At 43.9% G+C, this 17720-nt stretch overlaps 2 protein-coding genes across 2 annotated transcripts in view; both read left to right on the top strand.

Annotated features, from left to right (window-relative positions):
- The first annotated feature begins 3792 nt into the window (after positions 1-3792).
- On the top strand, positions 3793-6662 carry LOC139566347 (protein FAM163A-like). Its single transcript, XM_071387464.1, has 5 exons — positions 3793-3899; positions 4126-4146; positions 4262-4382; positions 4511-4696; positions 4831-6662. The coding sequence occupies exons 3-5, from the start codon at positions 4290-4292 to the stop codon at positions 5104-5106; spliced, it is 555 nt and encodes a 184-aa protein (XP_071243565.1). The 5' UTR covers positions 3793-3899; positions 4126-4146; positions 4262-4289; the 3' UTR covers positions 5107-6662.
- Positions 6663-8084: 1422 nt separating this feature from the next.
- LOC139566401 (rab GTPase-activating protein 1-like) overlaps positions 8085-17720 on the top strand; it is a 14552-nt gene continuing 4916 nt past the window's right edge. The window contains exon 1 of the mRNA XM_071387538.1: positions 8085-8948. Coding sequence (XP_071243639.1) covers positions 8838-8948 — 111 coding nt within the window. The 5' untranslated portion in view covers positions 8085-8837. The remainder of the gene's footprint in view (positions 8949-17720) is intronic.

Genomic DNA, 17720 nt, shown 5'->3' with positions numbered 1-17720 from the left:
TGTTATAGGAAGGGAAGAACGCACAGAAACACTGTTTTGAATGCGTCCTTAATTCAAAGGCAAAGTTGCAAGACTGTTGAAGACCAGTAAGTTAGTGTTCCAGCATGTTTGTGCTCATGTCTCAACCATTCTGACAATGTGCTGTGCTGATGATGTCATGTCTCTCTTCCCAGGGGACTGTTAGGTGCCTTCCACTCCTGACCTACAGGATGCATTCTCCTGGTGCTGATTTACACAGGTGAGATCTCTGTGTGTGTGTGTGTGTGTGTGTGTGTGTGTGTGTGTGTGTGTGTGTGTGTGTGTGTGTGTGTGCAACTTTTCAACCCAAAGATCTCCGTCAGGTAGACAGCATAAACAGTAGACCACTATGACTCTGCAACTGATGTTTTTGGATTATGACAAGGTAAGAAAGATGTACTGAGCTAGTTCAGGTATTTCTCGGTTGTATTCGTATCACTAAATTGTTGCATATAGCACCTTTAATGCAATAAAGTATAAACTCCAAACACTGGGACATATAGTTACAGTCTATTGGCAGCCACAGAAGACCAGGTGTGACTGAATTCCCTGTAGACGTTTCTCTCTCCACTCCTCCTCTTCTGCCATTGTTCATTTCTGCAAGTGGTGCGGCTGTCCTAGACACACACACATACTGACACACACGCTCACACAGAGATTAGGAATGAGTGTGTATCTCTATTTACACGAGAGAAGAGTGCTTTCAGAAGAGGGAGAGAGCAGAGAGGAGAGGGAGAGTCTCGCCTTGACTACCTGGCTAAATTGTCCCCTGATGGAAAAATATTGTTGCAGGAATGATTTTTGAATAATTGAACGTCCAGGGCTTTAAAATTGCAGGCTCACCGAGATTTATTCCTGTGAAAAGTTAGAAGCCACACACACACACCACTGCGAATATTAATATCATTATATTTAAAAGAAGATATATTGAGGATCTACTACGATATTGCAAGTCTCTTCTCCTCTTTTCTCCTCTCCTCTTTTCTCCTCTCCTCTTTTCTCCTCTCTTCTTTTCTCCTCTCTTCTTTTCTCCTCTCTTCTTTTCTCCTCTCTTCTTTTCTCCTCTCCTCTTTTCTCCTCCTCTTTTTTCTTCTCTCCTCTCCTCTTTTCTCCTCTCTTCTCCTCTCCTCTCCTCTTTTCTCCTCTCCTCTTTTTTCTTCTCCTCTCTTCTCTGTTATCGTCTCTTCTCTCTTCTCCTCTCCTCTCCTTTTTTCTCCTCTCCTCTCCTCTCCTCTCCTCTCCTCTCCTCTTTTCTCTTCTCCTCTCTTCTCATATCGTCTCTTCTCTCTTCTCATATCTTCTCATATCGTCTCTTCTCTCTTCTCCTCTCTTCTCATATCGTCTCTTCTCTCTCCTCCTCTCTTCTCATATCGTCTCTTCTCTCTTCTCCTCTCTTCTCATATCGTCTCTTCTCTCTTCTCCTCTCTTCTCATATCGTCTCTTCTCTCTCCTCCTATCTTCTCATATCGTCTCTTCTCTCTTCACTTTTCCTCTCCTCTCCTCTCCTCTCCTCTCCTCTCCTCTCCTCTCCTCTCCTCTCCTCTCCTCTCCTCTCCTCTCCTCTTCTCTCCTCTCCTCTCCTCTCCTCTCCTCTCCTCTCCTCTCCTCTCCTCTCCTGAATTCCCTGTAGACTATTTTACGTAGGTAATATAGTGATCCTGTTTTTCTCCTCTCCTCCATTGTCTCTCTCTTTCCTCCTGGTTAATAGTTAATGGAGTTTTCTGCAGATCCCTCCTGGGACCACACGTTCCTTTTAGGTCATACAGTACAGGAGTGTCCGTGTGTCTTCACAGTCAAATCCCACAGCATTTTCTGACACAGTGTGTGCTGTGATGGTCAGAAAAGGTAGAGGAGTGAATCTTCAACCCTATATTTTATTCCAGGCTTAACTCTCTGCCTCTTTCTTTCCTCCCTCTGTCTCTCTCGCCATTGTAATCAGCCCTTGTTGTGTAATGAACTGCTTGGACATGGTCCACAGAGAGAGAAGGAGGTGAGGAGAAGAGAGGGAGTAGAGAGAGGTAGAAGGTTGGGAAAAGGAGAGAGAGAGGGGGGAAGAGAGCAAGGCAGAGAGAGAAAGAGAGATGGAGATTTCACATTGCTTTTAACGGCATCAACCTGCCCATGCTGTATATAATTTAGAGCAGTGGTGACATAGAGGAGGAGCTGTCTGATGGACACAGATGCACGCACGCACACAGATTTGTGGAATGCCCCTTCTCTCTCTCTCTCAATTCAATTCAATTTAAGGGGCTCTATTGGCATGGGAAACATATGTTAACATTGCCAAAGCAAGTGAGGTAGATATTATACACAAAAGTGAAATAAACAATAAATATTAACAGTAAACATTTAACATACAGAAGTTTCAAAAGAATAAAGACATTACAAATGTCATATTATGTATATATATAGTGTTGTAACGATGTACAAATGGTTAATGTACAAAAGGGGGAAAAAATAAGCATAAATATGGGTTGTATTTGCAATGGTGTTTGTTCTTCACTGGTTGACCTTTTCTTGTGGCAACAGGTCACAAATCTTGCTGCGGTGATGGCACACTGTGGTATTTCACCCAGTAGATAAGGGAGTTTATCAAAATCGGGTTTGTTTTCTAATTCTTTGTGGATCTGTATAATCTGAGGGAAATATGTGTCTCTAATATGGTCATACATTGGGCAGGAGGTTAGGAAGTGCAGCTCAGTTATCACCTCATTTTGTAGGCAGTGTGCACATAGCCTGTCTTCTCTTAAGAGCCAGGTCTGCCTACGGTGGCCTTTCTCAATAGCAAGGCTATGCTCACTGAGTCTGTACATAGTCAAAGCTTTCTTCAAGTTTGGGTCAGTCACAGTGGTCAGGTATTCTGCCACTGTGTACTCTCTGTTTAGGGCCAAATAGCATTCTAGTTTGCTCTGTTTTTTTTTGTAAATTCTTTCCAATGTGTCAAGTAATTATCTTTTTGTTTTCTCATGATTTGGTTGGGTCTAATTGTGTTGCTGTCCTGGGGTCTGTTTGTGTTTGTGAACAGAGCCCCAGGACCAGCTTGCTTAGAGGACTCTTCTCCAGGTTCATCTCTCTGTAGGTGATGGCTTTGTTATGGAAGGTTTGGTGGTGGTGGTTGTAGAATTTAACGTCTCTTTTCCTGATTTTGATAATTAGCAGGTATCGGCCTAATTCTTCTCTGCATGCATTATTTGGTGTTCTACGTTGTACATGGAGGATATTTTTGCAGAATTCTGCATGCAGAGTCTCAATTTGGTGTTAGTCACATTTTATGAATTCTTGTTTGGTGAGCGGACCCCAGACCTCACAACCATAAAGGGCAATGGGTTCTATAACTGATTCAAGTATTTTTAGCCAGATCCTAATTGGTATGTTGAATTTTATGTTCCTTTTGATGGCATAGAATGCCCTTCTTGCCTTGTCTCTCAGATCGTTCACAGCTTTGTGGAAGTTACCTGTGGCGCTGATGTTTAGGCCAAGGTATGTATAGTTTTTTGTGTGCTCTAGGGCAACGGTGTCTAGATGGAATTTGTATTTATGGTCCTGGCGACTGGACCTTTTTTGGAACATCATTATATTGGTCTTACTGAGATTTACTCTCTCTCTCTCTCTCTCTCTCTCTCTCTCTCTCTCTCTCTCTCTCTCTCTCTCTCTCTCTCTCTCTCTCTCTCTCTCTCTCTCTCTCTCTCTCTCTCTCTCACCTGCTGATAGGAGACTGATGTAGATATAATGGATGAAGAGATCCATGCTTTATCTTCTAACTCATCTTTCTGCAGGAGATCCAACCAGAAGAGGTTTTGAGGCCGCCACCCCCAAGACCTCGCAGGACCCCGCCGCCTTCTCTGCCTCCTCCCCCTCTCCACCTCTACCTGTCTCCTGATGTGAGTTCTGGGCCTGTATCCACAAAAAAGCGTCTCGGAGGAGTGCTGATCTAGGATCAGTTTAGCATTTTATTTAATGATGAATAAGATTGTATGGACAAATTCTAGATCAACTATCCTATCCTGAGGCACATGGTAGACACGGGCCCTGGCCTTAGTTCATTTAGATCATAGTTCTATCCCAACCAAACTAATGTAGGTCCTTTGATTGTCTTTGTCCTTGCAGGTATAGAACCCATTGCTGAACGTAAGTATTACACTCCTTTAATGTGCTGTCAAGTTGTAGTTAAAAACATAGAGTATAACTAACTACTGTAGTTCCCCCTCTTCTCTCTCTCTCTCTCCTCTCTCTCTCTCTCCAGGGTTTGATGGAGAGTTCTAACCAGTTTAATGTCAGCGGGAACAGTAGTAATAAGTGGAGGACTTCTCGCCACAGTCATCCTGCTCTGTATTGTAGCAGTGCTGTGCTACTGCAGGCTCCAGGTAACCTGTGTGTGTGTGACTGTGTGTATGTTTGTCTGTGCGTGTGCCCATGTGTGTGTTTTATCTGCACAGTCTTTCATGAACAATAACTGATTGCAACAAAACCTCCCCTCCTTCACTAATTCCAGTACTACTGCTGTAAGAAAAATGAGTCGGAGGTGGACTTGGCTTCCGTGGCTGGAGGAGGTGACGGAACGGGAGGAGGAGAAGGGGATGCTCAAGGGGAGGTTCAGGCTCACTTTGCCTGCAATGCGTGCAGCGCCCCTGGGATGGACAGCCTGGCTGTCACCCCTCTCTGCCTGGAGCCCCTGGAGGTTAGAGTACAGCACTAACACAAAACCCTAGACCTAAACCTAGAGCTACAGTAGGCAGTTGATCCATACATAGAATTCGAATGACTCATTCTATTTCAATCATTCTATTTCTATGGTGATTGTGTGTGTTCCAGGCGGGCCCTCCCCCCAGCTACTGCCCCACCTGCTCCCCCTTCTGGCTACGACCGGGACTTAGTGACGAGCTGCACAACGGAACCGAGCGGCTGGGATTCCATACGTATCACTATGACAACCCCGGACTGTGTCAATCACTACCCCTGTCAGACACGCCGCAGGCCCCCTTCTTTTTGACCCAGCCCGGCCAAACCCCTTTGAGCTACTATAGCCCCGTTGACATCTACCCTAACACACCCTGCAGTAACAGACGCCCCTACAGCACACCGGTTTGACGCACATGGACACACACACACACATCACACACACACCGACGTCACACACATACTCATACAAACACTCCTTCTCCCAGGGGAAAGAGACATCCAGAGTACCACCCATCCAGGGGAGAGAGCCACACACTGAACCCACAGACGGAGCCTCCTGATCGGGACAGAACCACAGACGGACCCTTGTCCGGTGCAGCGGTGTGGAGGTCTGGTCATCTGGTAACCCATACAGTGGAGGAGATGTTGGGTTTGACTATGGGAGATTACTACAGATGATGGGAGTAGACTGGAACAGCAACACACTGGTGTTTCTCTCTCTCTCTTTCTCTCGATCTGTCTTTCTCTCCCTCCTTTTCCATCATTTTCCATCGTCTCTCTCCTCTGCCTGAAACCTGATAATGTGAACGAGGTGACTGACATGAGGGCTATATGTGTTTTCATTGTAAGTTTGTAAGATTTTTTTTTCTTCCAGTTTAAAGGAGCAGTATGTCCCTTGTTGACCCCTCTGACCCTTAGGGGAAAAAACACATGTCAAATCTGCAGTTTTACATGTGATTTAAAAAAAGAAATATTGTAAGGGGACATCCGGATGCATTATATATAATCCTGGCTAAAACAATACAAACACACACAAACATTTTAGCCAACGAGGGCATTTGTTTGTCCAATTCTATGATGTTTCACTTAGCCCTTACCCTTCAGTCCTTCAAAACACAAAACAGAGATACTGTACACTTACTAAAAGATGTTCATCATGACACTGTTGATAATATAGACTAGTATTGATAAAAGAGATTTTACTGTTTTACTGTTTTCACACAATGCACTTTCCACTTTTCTCATAGGGTGCGTCTCAAATTGCATTGTATTCCCTATATAGTGCACTACTTTTGACCAGGACCCATATGGGTCTGGTCAAAAGTAGTGCACTATCTAGGGAATAGGATGCCATTTTCGACAAAGCCATAGCCTTCACATCTTAGTCTTCCTCACTTCTCGTCCTTTTGTGATTTTTTGTTTGAGAGTTGATGGGAAAATGGACATCTATCTGTTCACTTGTTGATTTACTGGAAAAGACCACTCAAAGTTTGTGTTCACTGCTATGTAGTCATACACTCACACAAATCCCCTGCTATGTAGTCACACACTCACACAAAGACACTGCTATGTAGTCACACACTCACACAAAGACACTGCTGCCTGTAGTCTGGCAATGAAGATAACTTTAATATTGAATTCACTAATTCTATAATATATATATTTTTTCTATTAAAGGTGGACTCTGAAAAATGACATCATCATACACAGCAGGGCAACTTCCTGCTTACAGACAATTTGCACTGTTCATTGACACATGCCCATATTGGGAAGAGCCAGTGACAGATTTGAATTTTGTTGTTGATGATGTCTCTAAACAGGAAGTTGATCCGTGGTGTACGATGATGTCATGTAGCTGAGTCTCCCTTTAAAATGAACTCTCTGAAGATGAATTCCACGTTTAACACACAATGTTCCTTTTTGAAGATAAATTGATATGTATATCTGCCTGGACTCGTCTGTGTTTCTTCACTAACAACGAATCAAATAATATATACCATTTAGCAGACACTTTTATCCAAAGCGACTTGGGTGCATTCATTTATGGTTTTATTACGTATGGGTGGTCCCAGGAATCAAACCAACTCCTCTGCCGTTGCAAGGACCATGCTCTACCAACTGAGCACGGCAAATTAAAAGCAGACTCAGAAGTTTGACGAATACATATAAATAAGCAACAACACAACGTCGATCTAGATGCTAGTGTTATGATGCTTTGACACAACCTGGTTGTCCTGTGGGCCGTCTTTAAAAGTAGTTGTATGGCGTCGTGTCCGTGAGTTGTGTGAACAAGACTTGTTCATGATCACCTGTCTCACTCTGCTGTTGGCAGATAGAATAACATAGACAGCCCTGCAACCTGGAGTCAGATGAGGCAGATTTAAAACAGTAATATTAGAACAAATAGTATGAATAAAGGATCATAAATGGTCACATGTAAGTAAAGACAGTTTCATATGTTTGTCTTTGTTTCACTTCTGTTAATTAGAGGCTCCTGGTTAATCTGGAGAGCCGTCCCTGTGTTGTAGTTCAGAGATGTGATCAATCTATACAAAGCTCTGTGGGACCACACGTCGTTTACTGTCGCTGAGATATCGTCAGTAAGAGACAGCGTGTGTAGAGAGAGAGAGAGAGAGACACAGCTTTTGGGTTGCATCTTCTGTGTTGTGTTCAGATGTGTTGTAAGTCTTACTGTAGTGGCAGGACCAGTTTAAACTCCTGACAAACCCCTTTCAGCCTGGCCTTCTGGAGACAATAGCACTGTGAGGAGAGACACACACGCACGCACACACACCACACACACGCACACACACACCACACACACGCACACACACACACACACACACATACCATACACACACACACACACACACACACACACACACACACACACACACACACACACACACACACACCACACACACACACACACACACACACACACACACACACACACACACACACACACACACACACACACACACACACACACACACTAAACACTCCAGGGTAAATATCCTAAATACCAGGCATAGGACAGCATGAACCTTCTTCCCTCTCAGTTGACAACACCAGGGCATCATTAATATGTGTGTTCTACGTGTGTGTGTGTGTGTGTGTGTGTGTGTGTGTGTGTGTGTGTGTGTGTGTGTGTGTGTGTGTGTGTGTGTGTGTGTGTGTGTGTGTGTGTGTGTGTGTGTGTGTGTGTGTGTGTGTGTTGACTGGGTTGGGGGGTTTCAGGGTGGAGGAGTGTGAATCTCTTTACAGGGGAGCAATAGAGAGGGAATGAGAGGAGGGTGAAGAGAATAAGAAAGGGGAGGCCAGCAGTAGGTGTGTCTCTGTCACACACCTCGTATATATAAACCCTGTCAAACCTGTACCTCTTCATATGTATGTGTTTCTGTGTGTGTGTAGTCCACTGCTGTACCTGCCTGCTAGCTAGAGTGTGTCTGTGTGTTTCATACACATGTTGTTTCATATGACTATGCCCTTGGACTTTACCTTTGGACTACCTGAGTTAGTTTACCTGGCTTTCAGCTGTTGCCAGGTTTTTCACAAGTACCGCCTCTGACCTGCTGGAGTTAACCTGTCTCTGGGTGTTGACCTGTGTATATCTGACTGACTGGGAGTTACTACCTCTGTTGGAATTCACCTGTTAGAGGGAGCTCAGCTGTGTATCAACACGTGCCTCTCTGCTACTGGAGTTTACCTGTGTGAAGGAGTTTACCTGTGAGAAGGAGTTTACCTGTGTGAAGGAGTTGACCTGTGTGAAGGAGTTTACCTGTGTGAAGGAGTTTACCTGTGTGAAGGAGGTTTACCTGTGTGACTAGAACACCTTTTGGAATTCTGTGTTGTGTTGTGTGTGTGTGTGTGTTGTGTTGTGTTGTGCGTGTGTGTGTGTGTTGTGTTGTGTTGTGTGTGTGTGTTGTGTTGTGTGTGTGTGTGTGTGTTGTGTTGTGTTGTGCGTGTGTGTGTGTGTTGTGTTGTGTGTGTGTGTGTGTGTTGTGTTGTGTTGTGTGTGTGTGTTGTGTTGTGTTGTGCGTGTGTGTGTGTGTGTTGTGTGTGTGTGTGTTGTGTTGTGTGTGTGTGTGTGTGTGTGTTGTGTTGTGTTGTGCGTGTGTGTGTGTGTGTGTGTCAGGATGATGGAAGAAGTGTCTATCAGGGTGGCATATGACTCCCACATCATAGACCAGATGGCAGAGGAGGAGATACTGGCCTGCCTGATGGCCGAGTCTATACCCAAACACACGGTGAGACCACCACCATTACACAACCATGACACAACCATACCCAAACACACGGTGAGACCACAACCATTATACAACCATGACACAACCATACCCAAACACACGGTGAGACCACAACCATTATACAACCATGACACAACCATACCCAAACACACGGTGAGACCACAACCACTACACAACCATGACACAACCATACCCAAACACACAGTGAGACCACAACCACTACACAACCATACCCAAACACACGGTAAGACCACAACCATTATACAACCATGACACAACCATACCCAAACACACAGTGAGACCACAACCACTACACAACCATACCCAAACACACGGTAAGACCACAACCATTATACAACCATAACACAGTTGCTGCTGTGTCATAGAGCATGTGGTCATTCAACAACAAGAACAACAACCCTCTACTTCAGGATTATAGGACAGCCCTCTAGAGGCCGTGCAGACTAAACTCTTGTACCATCTCCACTGCTCTAAGGCATCATATTCACAACAAGGACCAGGGTTACTAAGCATTGGCACCAGATGTAAAGGTTGAACTTCTTGTTATCTTTTTACATGTGAAGACTATTTTCTTCCGTGTGTTCCAAAATGTGCTCTCTCTCTCTCTCTCTCTCTCTCTCTCTCTCTCTCTCTCTCTCTCTCTCTCTCTCTCTCTCTCTCAATTCAATTCAATTCAATTCAAGGGGCTTTATTGGCATGGGAAACATGTGTTAACATTGCCAAAGCAAGTGAGGTAGATAATACACAAAAGTGAAATAAACAATACAAATTAACAGTAAACATTACACATACAGAAGTTTCAAAACAAGAAAGACATTACAAATGTCATATTATATATATACAGTGTTGTAACAATGTACAAATGGTTAAAGCACACAAGTTAAAATAAATAAGCATAAATATGGGTTGTATTTACAATGGTGTTTGTTCTTCACTGGTTGCCCTTTTCTTGTGGCAACAGGTCACAAATCTTGCTGCTGTGATGGCACACTGTGGTATTTCACCCAGTAGATATGGGAGTTTATCAAAATTGGATTTGTTTTCAAATTCTTTGTGGATCTGTGTAATCTGAGGGAAATATGTCTCTCTAATATGGTCATACATTGGGCAGGAGGTTAGGAAGTGCAGCTCAGTTTCCACCTCATTTTGTGGGCAGTGAGCACATAGCCTGTCTTCTCTTGAGAGCCATGTCTGCCTACGGCGGCCTTTCTCAATAGCAAGGCTATGCTCACTGAGTCTGTACATAGTCAAAGCTTTCCTTAAGTTTGGGTCAGTCACAGTGGTCAGGTATTCTGCCACTGTGTACTCTCTGTTTAGGGCCAAATAGCATTCTAGTTTGCTCTGTTTTTTTGTTAATTCTTTCCAATGTGTCAAGTAATTATCTTTTTGTTTTCTCATGATTTGGTTGGGTCTAATTGTGCTGTTGTCCTGTGGCTCTGTGGGGTGTGTTTGTGTTTGTGAACAGAGCCCTAGGACCAGCTTGCTTAGGGGACTCTTCTCCAGGTTCATCTCTCTGTAGGTGATGGCTTTGTTATGGAAGGTTTGGGAATCGCTTCCTTTTAGGTGGTTGTAGAATTTAACGGCTCTTTTCTGGATTTTGATAATTAGTGGGTATCGGCCTAATTCTGCTCTGCATGCATTATTTGGTGTTCTACGTTGTACACGGAGGATATTTTTGCAGAATTCTGCATGCAGAGTCTCAATTTGGTGTTTGTCCCATTTTGTGAAATCTTGGTTGGTGAGCGGACCCCAGACCTCACAACCATAAAGGGCAATGGGCTCTATGACTGATTCAAGTATTTTTAGCCAGATCCTAATTGGTATGTTGAAATTTATGTTCCTTTTGATGGCATAGAATGCCCTTCTTGCCTTGTCTCTCAGATCGTTCACAGCTCTGTGGAAGCTACCTGTGGTGCTGATGTTTAGGCCGAGGTATGTATAGTTTTTTGTGTGCTCTAGGGCAACGGTGTCTAGATGGAATTTGTGGTCCTGGCGACTGGACCTTTTTTGGAACACCATTATTTTGGTCTTACTGAGATTTACTGTCAGGGCCCAGGTCTGACAGAATCTGTGCAGAAGATCTAGGTGCTGTTGTAGGCCCTCCTTGGTTGGTGACAGAAGCACCAGATCATCAGCAAACAGTAGACATTTGACTTCGGATTCTAGTAGGGTGAGACCGGGTGCTGCAGACTGTTCTAATGCTCGCGCCAATTCATTGATATATATGTTGAAGAGGGTGGGGCTTAAGCTGCATCCCTGTCTCACCCCACGACCCTGTGAGAAGAAATGTGTGTGTCTTTTGCCAATTTTAACCGCACACTTGTTGTTTGTGTACATGGATTTTATAATGTCGTATGTTTTACCCCCAACACCACTTTCCATCAATTTGTATAGCAGACCCTCATGCCAAATTGAGTCGAAGGCTTTTTTGAAATCAACAAAGCATGAGAAGACTTTGCCTTTGTTTTGGTTTGTTTGGTTGTCAATTAGGGTGTGTAGGGTGAATACATGGTCTGTTGTACGGTAATTTGGTAAAAAGCCAATTTGACATTTGCTCAGTACATTGTTTTCATTGAGGAAATGTACGAGTCTGCTGTTAATGATAATGCAGAGTATTTTCCCAAGGTTACTGTTGACGCATATTCCACGGTAGTTATTGGGGTCAAATTTGTCTCCACTTTTGTGGATTGGGGTGATCAGTCCTTGGTTCCAAATATTGGGGAAGATGCCAGAGCTAAGGACGATGTTAAAGAGTTTTAATATAGCCAATTGGAATTTGTTGTCTGTATATTTGATCATTTCATTAAGGATACCATCAACACCACAGGCCTTTTTGGGTTGGAGGGTTTTTATTTTGTCCTGTAACTCATTCAAGGTAATTGGAGAATCCAGTGGGTTCTGGTAGTCTTTAATAGTTGATTCTAGGATTTGTATTTGATCATGTATATGTTTTTGCTCTTTATTCTTTGTTATAGAGCCAAAAAGATTGGAGAAGTGGTTTACCCATACATCTCCATTTTGGATAGATAATTCTTCGTGTTGTTGTTTGTTTAGTGTTTTCCAATTTTCCCAGAATTGGTTAGAGTCTATGGATTCTTCAATTACATTGAGCTGATTTCTGACGTGCTGTTCCTTCTTTTTCCGTAGTGTATTTCTGTATTGTTTTAGTGATTCACCATAGTGAAGGCGTAGACTCAGGTTTTCCGGGTCTCTATGTTTTTGGTTGGACAGGTTTCTCAATTTATTTCTTAGATTTTTGCATTCTTTATCAAACCATTTGTCATTGTTGTTCATTTTCTTCGGTTTTCTATTTGAGATTTTTAGATTTGATAGGGAAGCTGAGAGGTCAAAAATACTGTTAAGATTTTCTACTGCCAAGTTTACACCTTCACTATTGCAGTGGAACGTTTTACCCAGGAAGTTGTCTAAAAGGGATTGAATTTGCTGTTGCCTAATTGTTTTTTGGTAGGTTTCCAAACTGCATTCCTTCCATCTATAGCATTTCTTAATGTTACTCAGTTCCTTTGGCTTTGATGCCTCATGATTGAGTATTGCTCTGTTCAAGTAGACTGTGATTTTGCTGTGGTCTGATAGGGGTGTCAGTGGGCTGACTGTGAACGCTCTGAGAGACTCTGGGTTGAGGTCAGTGATAAAGTAGTCTACAGTGCTAATGCCAAGAGATGAGCTACAGGTGTACCTACCATAGGAGTCCCCTCGAAGCCTACCATTGACTATGTACATACCCAGCGTGCGACAGAGCTGCAGGAGTTGTGACCCGTTTTTGTTGGTTATGTTGTCATAGTTGTGCCTAGGTGGGCATATGGGGGAGGGAATGCTGTCACCTCCAGGTAGGTGTTTGTCCCCCTGTGTGCTGAGGGTGTCAGGTTCCTGTCCAGTTCTGGCATTTAGGTCGCCACAGACTAATACATGTCCCTGGGCCTGGAAATGATTGATTTCCCCCTCCAGGATGGAGAAGCTGTCTTCATTAAAGTATGGGGATTCTAGTGGGGGGATATAGGTAGCACACAGGAGGACATTTTTCTCTGTTAAGATAATTTCCTTTTGAATTTCTAGCCAAATGTAAAATGTTCCTGTTTTGATTAATTTAATGGAGTGAGTTAGGTCTGCTCTATACCAAATTAGCATTCCCCCTGAGTCCCTTCCCTGTTTCACACCTGGTAGTTTGGTGGATGGGACTACCAGCTCTCTGTAACCTAGAGGGCAACCAGTGGGTCCGTCTCCTCTATACCATGTTTCTTGCAGGATGACAATGTCTGCATTACCGATTTCTTTGGTGAAGTCCGGGTTCCTGCTCTTTAGGCCAAAGGCAGATGACCTCAGACCTTGGATATTCCAGGATGATATAGTGAAGGCTTTTTGTTCCATAAAGTGTCCAATGTTGTTGGTCGGGGTTTGGCCTCAGGCCAGTAAGTGTGAGCAGAGCCTGCTGAGCATCTGGTACATGCCGTTGGCTTGGGCGAGTGTAAGAGTGGGGGTTGGGCCTGTTTGCCCGCTCACTACCTGGGCGTATGTGTGACTTCCATGTTGATGCCCTCTTTGCGGGGGTGGGGTGCATGGGGTGGGCAGGAGTGGCATGGGTCTGATCTGAGGGGGCCTAAATTGGGTGTGGGCATGGTTGATGTGGGGGGGGTGTGTAGGTCCAGGGGGGGGTCCTGGAGGTCTTGGAGGGTGTCTCGCTGGTCTGGGTGGGGTGTCTATTGATCTGTTGCTCCTGTGTGAAGTGTTGGGGCTTCGTTTGAGAGCGATGTCCTTTAGAGTCCGGGCAAAGGTGGGCACTGCTGCCTTGTAGAGGTGGACCTGGTCATAGAGGCTGTTCAAGTCCAGGGTGGAGTGGTGGGCCAGAAAAACATTTGGTTTTGAGGCACAGTCACGGGAAATGCTTGCGTTTACCCGCTGTATTGTAGCAGGGTGGAAGTCTTTTCGTGGTAGCAGGGTGGAGATGACCACTTGTGCGTTGGGGAAAGTAGAAGAAGCTTTTTCAATCACTCCCTTCAGTGCTGTGGCCACCCTTTCCTGCTGTGCTCTCAGGTCGTTTGTGCCTGTGTGTATTATTATGTGGCTAGGTGAGCCTAGTTTGTCCTCAGACAGAAGGTCTAGGGCGCGCTGGGTGTTTGGACACCAGAGTTTAGACACACTGTGTTTGGGAAAAAGTTTTTTTTCTTCTATATATTTCCCATTTGAGTCCATAAGAAGGACAATCTGTGTCTTGTGTTTGTCCTCAGTGGGTGTGGGGGGGTTGTCAGGAGGGCTATCAGGGTGGCTGACAGGGGGGGTGCTCAGAGGGGGTGAGAGCTGCTGGGCTTGGGGTTTTTCTTTTGTCTGTTCTGTTGTGATGTCGTTTCTATGGTCAGGGTCTGGTGTGGACTGTTCTGCTGTGGTGTCGAGACTTTTGTCGGGTGCTGAGGTGGGCTGTTCTGCTGGCGTCTCTGTGGGGATGGCCACCTCCCTAGTGGGTTGTTCTCTGTCACATGCCATCCCCCTCAACCTCTCCTCCAGCAGTCTGATCCTCTCCTCCATCCCCTTCTCCCTCTCCTCCTGTAGTCTGATCCTCTCCTCCATCCCCTTCTCCCTCTCCTCCTGTAGTCTGATCCTCTCCTCCATCCCCCTCTCCCTCTCCTCCTGTAGTCTGATCCTCTCCTCTAGTGCTCTGTTCTTCTCCTGCTCCTGCTCTTTCTCCTGTTGATGTTGTCTCACCACTGTCCATAGTGCAGATATGTCTTTCTCCACCTCCAGCTCTCCAGGTCTGGTTAAGGGGGTGTTGTTGTGCTGGACTGTTGTCTGGGTCTGTGCTGACTGGAGTGTGATCACCTGCTGTTCCAGCTCCACCTGCCTTACCTCCAGCTGGGTGAATTTATCCTTCATTTCAATGAGGGAGAAGTACTCTGTACTGGGAGGTTGACTGTCTGCTGAGGGTTGCTCGTCTGTGGGGTTATATGGTGAAGAGGTTTGGTCTGACCCACTTGGGGTGGGGGTATCTTTATCAAGGGAGAGCTTCTCCTGCTGGGCTAATTCTTTGATTAGGTGAAAGTCCAGCTGAAACTGTTTGTGGTTGCCCTGTACCAATACTGTTCCAGACTTATAGAGATTTATATTAGCTGACTCCTCATCCTCATTGTCAAGAATCCTGAGTTTCCACCCCTCGTTAACCCCCCCTCTCTTAACAGAGGGGTAGTGTGCTAATATAGCACTGTGCCATGCCTGGGGATGGTTTGTGTGGAAGATAAGGTTGCTGATGTTCCCATTTTTGTAATAGTCAGCAAAAAGTGTCTCTTGATTTTCCATAAGGAGCTTCATTTTGTGATCTTTTCTTGTCTTGTCATTTTTTACATGCACAGGGTACTGTATTTTAATTACCTCTGAACAGCAGGAGGGAGCTTCTAAGGCCTCTCCATTTGGTTGGGGTAGACTATTCGACTCTCCTGCCATTGTTGGGCTAATGGGCTTTGACACCTCTCACTTGACACTTAAGTGCTAGTTGAAGCTGTATCAAGCTTGGCAGAATTATATTACTATTCAGTCCTTATAAAGTAGTGTCATGTATTTTTCTTCTTGGCTTTTGGAAATCAAATATAGTTTCAGACTAAACATTACTCACTCAGTTGCAGGTTGGGTGGTGTTCTCAGGTTTCTGTTGTTTTCCAGAGGATTTGCTGAATATAATAATTAATCCTTGGTAGATGTGAACCTTCCAGGTGATTCCGTAAATCCGTCCAAAATCAGGTTGTAGGTTTTGAGTTTTGATTTGAAGTGAAGGTTATGTTGTAGAGGGTAGCATCCTGTATGGGTTCCTGACAAAAAATCCAAGTTTATCTAACTCTAAATTTATCTTTTTTAAAGAAAATGCTGAAAAATGCAGGAGCTCATCTGATCGTGACCCACCTCTCTCTCTCTCTCTCTCTCTCTCTCTCTCTCTCTCTCAATTCAATTTTTCAATTGAAGGGGCTTTATTGGCATGGGAAACATACAGTTGAAGTCGGAAGTTTACATACACCTTAGCCAAATACATTTAAACTCAGTTTTTCACAATTGCTGACATTTAATTCTAGTAACAATTCCCTGTCTTAGGTCAGTTAGGATCGCCACTTTATTTTAAGAATGTGAAATGTCAGAATAATAATAGAGATAATGATTTATTTCAGCTATTATTTCTTTCATTACATTCCAAGTGGGTCAGAAGTTTACATACAGTACACTCAATTAGTAGTTGGTAGCATTGTCTTTAAATTGTTTAACTTGGGTAAAATGTTTCTGGTAGCCTTCCACAAGCTTCCCACAATAAGTTGGGTGAATTTTAGCCCATTCCTCCTGACAGAGCTGGTGTAACTGAGTCAGGTTTGTAGGCCTCCTTGCTCGCACACGCTTTTTTAGTTCCGCCCACAAATTTTCTACAGGATTGAGGTCAGGGCTTTGTGATGGCCACTCCAATACCTTGACTTTGTTGTCCTTAAGCCATTTTGCCACAACTTTGGAAGTATGCTTGGGGTCATTGTCCATTTGGAAGACCCATTTGCAACCAATCTTTAACTTCCTGTCTGATGTCTTGAGATGTTGCTTCAATATATCCACATAATTGTCCTTCCTCATGATGCCATCTATTTTATGAAGTGCACCAGTCCCTCCTGCAGCAAAGCACCGCCACAACATGATGCTGCCACCCCCGTGCGTCACGGTTGGGATGGTGTTCTTCGGCTTGCTTTTCCCTCCAAACATAATGATGGTCATTATGGCCAAACAGTTCTATTTTTGTTTCATCAGACCAGAGGATAATTCTCCAAAAAGTATGAACTTTGTCCCCATGTGCAGTTGCAAACCATAGTCTGGCATTTTTATGGCGGTTTTGGAGCAGTGGCTTCTTCCTTGCTGAGCGGCCTTTCAGGTTATGTCGATATAGGACTCGTTTTACTGTGGATATAGATACTTTTGTACCTGTTTCCTCCAGCATCTTCACAAGGTCATTTGCTGTTGTTCTGGAATTGATTTGCACTTTTCGCACCAAAGTACATTCATCTCTAGGAGACAGAACGTGTCTCCTTCCTGAGCGGTATGACGGCTGCATGGTCCCATGGTGTTTATACTTGTGTACTATTGTTTGTACAGATGAACGTGGTACCTTCAGGCATTTGAAAATTGCTCCCAAGGATGAACCAGACTTGTGGAGGTCTACAATTTGTTTTCTGAGGTTTTGGCTGATTTCTTTTGATTTTCCCATGATGTCAAGCAAAGAGGCACTGAGTTTAAAGGTAGGCCTTGAAATACATCCACAGGTACACCTCCAATTGACTCAAATTATGTAAATTAGCCTATCAGAAGCTTCTAAAGCCATGACATAATTTTCTGGACTTTTCCATGCCGTTTAAAGGCACAGTCAACTTAGTGTATGTAAACTTCTGACCCACTGGAATTGTGATACAGTGAATTATATGTGAAATAATCTGTCTGTAAACAATTGTTGGGAAAATGACTTGTGTCATGCACAAAGTAGATGTCCTAACCGACTTGCCAAAACTATAGTTTGTTAACAAGAAATTTGTAGAGTGGTGGAAAAACAAGTTTTAATGACTCCAACCTAAGTGTATGTAAACTTCCGACTTCAACTGTATCTTAACATTACCAAAGCAAGTGAAATAGATAATAAACAAAAGTGAAATAAACAATAAAAAATTAACAGTAAACATTACACTTACAAAAATTACAAAATAATAAAGACATTTAAAATGTCATATTATGTATA

This window comes from Salvelinus alpinus, chromosome 38 (assembly GCF_045679555.1).
Source record: "Salvelinus alpinus chromosome 38, SLU_Salpinus.1, whole genome shotgun sequence".
Classification (NCBI taxonomy): domain Eukaryota; kingdom Metazoa; phylum Chordata; class Actinopteri; order Salmoniformes; family Salmonidae; genus Salvelinus; species Salvelinus alpinus.
This window is presented reverse-complemented; position numbering and strand designations above follow the sequence as displayed.